Genomic DNA, 6,390 nt, shown 5'->3' on the forward strand with positions numbered 1-6,390 from the left:
TTTTTTTTTTTTTTTTTTTTTTTTTTTGAGATGGAGTCTTCTCTGTCGCCCAGGCTGGAGTGCAGTGGCACAATCTCGGCTCACCACAACCTCCGCCTCTCGAGTTCAAGCAGTTCTCCTGCCTCAGCTTCCCAAGTAGCTGAGATTATAGGCATGCACCCCCGTGCCTGGCTAATTATGTATTTTTAGTAGAGATGGGGTTTCGCTATGTTGGCCAGGCTGGTCTTGAGCTCCTAACCTTGTGATCCACCTGCCTCAGCCTCCCAAAGTGCCTGGATTACAGGCATGAGCCACAGTTCCCAGCCAGAAATTATGATGAATATTTATAATGGCTATGTCACCATATTGAGCAATTAAGGAGACATATTTAAACAAAATAAAACAAATGATGGTTGATATATTTATGCATGACAAACTGTTTTACTCTTTATTTCCCCATCATGTTCCCTTTTTAAATTTTAAGAGAAATGTAAGAGTTTTGTCATTTCATCCCGTTTTGGAATAACAGTGTATTTCACAAAGTGTCTTCAAAGAGAGAACCTTTAGACGAAAGGTTAAATTTGGAGCACTATTAATGATATCTTATTAAGTGCTTGATAAATATGCACTGAACGAATATGCATGACACTGGTTGAATGCCAACACCTGGGTGTGATTCTGGAAACCAGAACTCAGTTCATGCTTTATGTAGTTTCCTTCCTTTTTAATCTTCCATAGGTTGAGCACCCTTTATCCAAAATGCATGGGACCAGAAGTCCTGTTCAACCAGTTTTGGATTTCAGATTTTTTCAAATTTTGGGATATTTGCATTATATTTACCAGCTCAGCATCCCTAATCTAAAATCTAGACTCTGAAGTGCTCCAGTGAATATTTCCTTTGAGTGTCATGTCAGTGCTCAAAACATTTCAGATTTTGGAGCATTTTGGATTTTGAATTTCTGAATTAGGGATACTCAACTTTTACTTCTTTTTTGTGTGTGTGTGACAGGGTCTCGCTCTGTTGCCCAGGCAGCAGCACAGTGGTGAGATCATAGCTCACTGCAGCCTTGATTTCTGGGTTCAAGTTGTCCCCCAGCCTCAGCTTCCTGAGTAGCTGGGCCTATAGACATGCATTGCCACACTTGGCTAATTTTTTGATATTTTGTAGAGACGAGGTCTCCTTATGTTGCCAGGCTAGTCTCCAACTCCTGAGTTCAGGCAGTCCTCTCACCTGGGCCTCCCAAAGTGCTAGGATTACAGGTGTGAGTCACTGCACCTGGCCAACCTTTGTTCCTTTTCCGTATAAAATTGTTAGTGTCCTGCTGTACCCTGCGCTAGTAATTCCAAACTTGAACGGGAGAAATGCTTACTGTAAGCACTGTCTTTCTATAGCTTACAAGTTTTCATTACTTTTATTTTTAGAGACAGTGTCTTGTTCTGTTGCCCAGGCTGGAGTGCAGTTCCATGGTCATATCTCACTGCAGCCTCAAATTGCAGGGCTCAAAAGATCCTCCTCCCTTTGGCTTCCAAAGTGCTTGGATTACAGGCATGCACCAGCACACGCAGCTAATTTTTTGTTGGTCCTTCTTTTAAAAGCAGACATTTCTCAGAATTACTAAGGCATTAAGGAATTTTAAGAAAATTAGATTCCAGAACACTTTGTTACTGTAAATATTGACACTGTTCCTTTCTGTCATTTTAATGAAAATGTATACATCTACTTGCTCAAATGCAAAACAAGACTCTGCTTCTTTGACGGTGTTGCCCTGGCAAGCCTGAGATGAGGTGTTCTGTGACTACCAATATGACTTTCACTGTTAACCACATGAAGTGAAACATGTGCTTCTGTACCAGATGCTGTACTAATACTTTATAGATTCTCATCTGATCCTTACAGTGCTCATTTTAGGTAGATAACTGTTATTTCCCCATTTTATAGAAGAGAAAACTGAAGTTTAGAGACAGGAAGCTTCTTGCCTAATAGCTAGTTTCCAGGTACTAACTGACCAATTCAAGTTTCAAATCCAAGCAGCCTGCCTTCTCAGTGTCAGCAGCTTCTAGTTAATCACTATGATGTTGAATAAATATACTAGGTAGCGCATCTGATTCAACTGAGATCTACCTTCTTAAGAAAAAACAAATCTAAGAAGCTTACAGTGGCTAAGATGGATCATTTAAATCTAGGTAATTTATAACTCCACATAAGTCTATTTGTGTTCCTTTGATTTGTTATCTTACCTTTCTAAATAAGAATAGCAAATAACTACTCTTACTCACTTGCATGATTTTCTGGTTTTATGTGACTATCTTGTCCAAGTTGAGGAAACCAGAATCCAGCTATTCAATAATAATTTTCTCTGTACTATTATTTATTTACATTTTTTCTTATATTTTTCTCAATTATATATAAAGCCTAGAAAAGCATGACTTATGTGTAAATTTCCTTACATATTCCTTAAGGCTATTTTGTTTTTTAAGAGCCTATGTATTGTTATACTACTGGTTCCTAAATAGAACAGTTAAGTAGGCCACTGAGTAGGAAAAATTACTGCAAAATTACAGTCTTCTGATTTTATTACTACCAGAAGACCTTATCTATTAGCTTAGATATGTGTATCTGAAACTAAAAATTACACTATGGGGATCTGATTAATATACTTAGGTCTTACATAAAAGTAAAATGTGTCTATCCTGGCCCTATCAGCCTGGTTTTTTTTTTTTTTTTCTTTCTCATTGCAGGTAGAAGATGTGTTACAACGTTGTCGAGAATATTTAATTAAAAAAATAAATGCAGAGAATTGTGTGCGATTGTTGAGTTTTGCCGATCTCTTCAGTTGTGAGGAATTAAAACAGAGTGCTAAAAGAATGGTTGAACACAAGTTCACTGCTGTGTATCATCAGGAAGCATTCATGCAGCTGTCACACGATCTACTAATAGACATTCTCAGTAGTGACAATTTAAATGTAGAAAAGGAAGAAACCGTTCGAGAAGCTGCTATGCTGTGGCTAGAGTATAACACAGAATCACGATCCCAGTACTTGTCTTCTGTTCTTAGCCAAATCAGAATTGATGCACTTTCAGAAGTAACACAGAGAGCTTGGTTTCAAGGTCTGCCACCCAATGATAAGTCAGTGGTGGTACAAGGTCTGTATAAGTCCATGCCCAAGTTTTTCAAACCAAGACTTGGGATGACTAAAGAGGAAATGATGATTTTCATTGAAGCATCTTCAGAAAATCCTTGTAGTCTTTACTCTTCTGTCTGTTACAGCCCCCAAGCAGAAAAAGTTTACAAGCTATGTAGCCCACCAGCTGATTTGCATAAGGTTGGGACAGTTGTAACTCCTGATAATGATATCTACATAGCAGGGGGTCAGGTTCCTCTGAAAAACACAAAAACAAATCACAGTAAAACCAGCAAACTTCAGACTGCCTTCAGAACTGTGAATTGCTTTTACTGGTTTGATGCACAGCAAAATACCTGGTTTCCAAAGACTCCAATGCTTTTTGTTCGCATAAAGCCATCTTTGGTTTGCTGTGAAGGCTATATCTATGCAATTGGAGGAGATAGCGTAGGTGGAGAACTTAATCGGAGGACCGTAGAAAGATACGACACTGAGAAAGATGAGTGGACAATGGTAAGCCCTTTACCTTGTGCTTGGCAATGGAGTGCAGCAGTTGTGGTTCATGACTGCATTTACGTGATGACACTGAACCTCATGTACTGTTATTTTCCAAGGTCTGACTCATGGGTAGAAATGGCCATGAGACAGACTAGTAGGTCCTTTGCTTCAGCTGCAGCCTTTGGTGATAAAATTTTCTATATTGGAGGGTTGCATATTGCTACCAATTCTGGCATAAGACTCCCCTCTGGCACTGTAGATGGGTCTTCAGTAACTGTGGAAATTTATGATGTGAATAAAAATGAGTGGAAAATGGCAGCCAACATCCCTGCTAAGAGGTACTCTGACCCCTGTGTTAGAGCTGTTGTGATCTCAAATTCTCTCTGTGTGTTTATGCGAGAAACCCACTTAAATGAGCGAGCTAAATATGTCACCTACCAATATGACCTGGAACTTGACCGGTGGTCTCTGCGGCAGCATATATCTGAACGTGTACTGTGGGACTTAGGGAGAGATTTTCGATGCACTGTGGGGAAACTCTATCCATCCTGCCTTGAAGAGTCTCCGTGGAAACCACCAACTTATCTTTTTTCAACAGATGGTACAGAAGAGTTTGAACTGGATGGAGAAATGGTTGCACTACCACCTGTATAGTTCAGAAGTTCAGGGAGTGCACGCCTGAGTTATGTGCTTTTGTCATTTTCTTTGCTAAACAAAAGAGGCTATGAAATAACTAAATATGAGTACATAAAAATCTATCTTTGATAAATTTTATTTTTATGCCCTTCTTAATATTTGCATCAGTATAATATATATCGGTGAGTCTTACAGAAAGATATGCTTCCATAATATGAAATAGATTATTCAATAATTGAGAAACTTTATGTGTAATCATGAGAGTATAAGAATCTGGATTATCTAACATTGTTAGCCCTGTGTATGTACAGTTCAAAAAGTTCACTTATAAAAGTAGTTTCCTGTTCCTAGTGTGGTATATCACAAATTGTGCAGAGGTTATTTTAGTATGTGTATTTCATTCCCGTGCTTACAGTTTTCAGTGTAATTAATTCAACTGCACTTAACACTAATGTCCATGTTGGTATAGAAATGTCTAAATCCTATACTGTAGTTGAGGAAGATCTTCCATTGTTTTATGGTATTACACAGGGAAAGCCATGACTGCAGGATCAGTCTATACTATTAGGTGCATGTATTCTTTTCACTAACTTATACTTGTCTATCTACAATACAGGTCTTCCAGTCAGCTGGTCATTTACCAGGTGTGGACTTAATATTGCTGGGCTTGCAATAAGAATTGCCAGCCCTTCATCGTGCGGGTCTGCGTGGAGCTTTACTCAGTAAAGGCCTCCACTTTCTGTATTACGTTAACATTGGCTCATGCATATAACTACCTGCTGCTGATGTAGTTCTCCATCTTCAAGATTTAGAGTGGGTTAACCAGGTCATTACATCTTAATTTAATAACAAGCATTACTGTAGAGTGATTGTGTATAGATCTGTTAGCTGTTCAGGGTGTGTTTTTTTTAACCTGTTGTGTGCGTGTGGGAGTTAGGATTAGTAAGGTGAACTGTTCAGGAATTCTCTGCACTAACTGTGCAGAAGAGCAGATAACTAGCGCTGCTCTGGCATTAATCCCAGGAACCACTAGCAGTAGTGGGGCGCCACCAATCTAACATGAGCACAGGTGCTTCATGACAAACATTACTAGCATGTTCAACTGCATCATGTTTTGGCACTGTATTTTGAATGACATTAATTTATTAAATAAATTGTATATATTCAATATCTATTTTTCTTTTCTTATGGAAATAGTCTGCTTTTTAAATTTTGACTTTACTAGGTCAGCTTCGCTAGTTATAGGTAAGCCACCTATATGTATCTTCAGAATTTTGTTTGATAGATATGCATAGTGTCTTTCTACCTGGTGGCATATTAGAATCATTCGATTCTAATCATCCTCTATAGAAGCTTGAGATGATGTCTGAACCTCACCCCTAACAAAATGGTTTCTTCTTAGGGCCCATCATTGATCATGTTTGCAAACGAACTGCCTCTCCACTGCCTACTGAATAAGTCCAGATTCCTTACCACATTTAAGGCTCTTTCTAATTTGGCTTTAAATTATCTTTACTGCCCTATCTTGGATTGTTTTTCCATAAGCCTTATCTTCTGATGAGGCTTTTGCTATGCTTTTTGATGCTATGCACGCTACTCAGAATGGTCTTTTCATCTGAACTTTACCTGCGGCTGTCTCAAGAGCTATTTAAGGAAGTTCTTAAAGAATGTTTCCTGATAACTACATCTTTCTGTGAGGTGAAAAGTATCCTTTCTCATGTTCTTAGTACCTTGTACCTAGATCTTATTAATTGTAGTAGTCATTCTGTTGAATATTAGTTTTGTCCAGGTTTGGTGGCTTATGCCTATAATCCCAGCACTTTGGGAGGACCAAGTGGGAGGATTGTTTGAGCCCAGGAGGTCGAGACCAGCCTGGGCAACATAAGGAGACCGCATCCATCTCTACCAAAAAAATAATTAGCTGGGCATGGTGGTGTGTAGTCCCAGCTACTAGGGAGGCTGCGGTGGGAGAATCACTTAACTCTGGAAGGTCAAGGCTACAGTGAGCCTTGATTGTGCCACTGCACTCCAGCGTGGGTGACAGACTGAGACCTTGTCTCTAAAAAATAAAATAAACGAATATCATTGATCTTCATGCTTTTCTACAAAATGACCAGTGTTAATTTTGTTATTTACGGTTGCATTCCCCTGCAG

The 6,390-nt window shown here is 39.0% G+C and overlaps 1 protein-coding gene across 4 annotated transcripts in view; it reads left to right on the top strand.

Moving 5' to 3' along the window:
• The window catches only part of KBTBD2 (kelch repeat and BTB domain containing 2), a 27,750-nt gene extending 22,340 nt beyond the window's left edge, over positions 1-5,410 (top strand). For 3 of the 4 annotated variants that reach the window (XM_032286835.1, XM_032286836.1, XM_032286834.1), the window contains one exon: positions 2,719-5,404. In XM_032286835.1, the coding sequence (XP_032142726.1) occupies positions 2,719-4,254 (1,536 nt within the window). In that variant the 3' untranslated portion in view covers positions 4,255-5,404. Of the gene's footprint in view, positions 1-2,718 lie in introns of all 4 variants that reach the window. The other variant, XM_032286833.1, reaches the window with a different exon arrangement.
• Positions 5,411-6,390: the final 980 nt, after the last annotated feature.

This window comes from Sapajus apella, unplaced genomic scaffold (genome assembly GCF_009761245.1).
Source record: "Sapajus apella isolate SASKATOON/1434 unplaced genomic scaffold, GSC_monkey_1.0 scaffold19, whole genome shotgun sequence".
Classification (NCBI taxonomy): domain Eukaryota; kingdom Metazoa; phylum Chordata; class Mammalia; order Primates; family Cebidae; genus Sapajus; species Sapajus apella.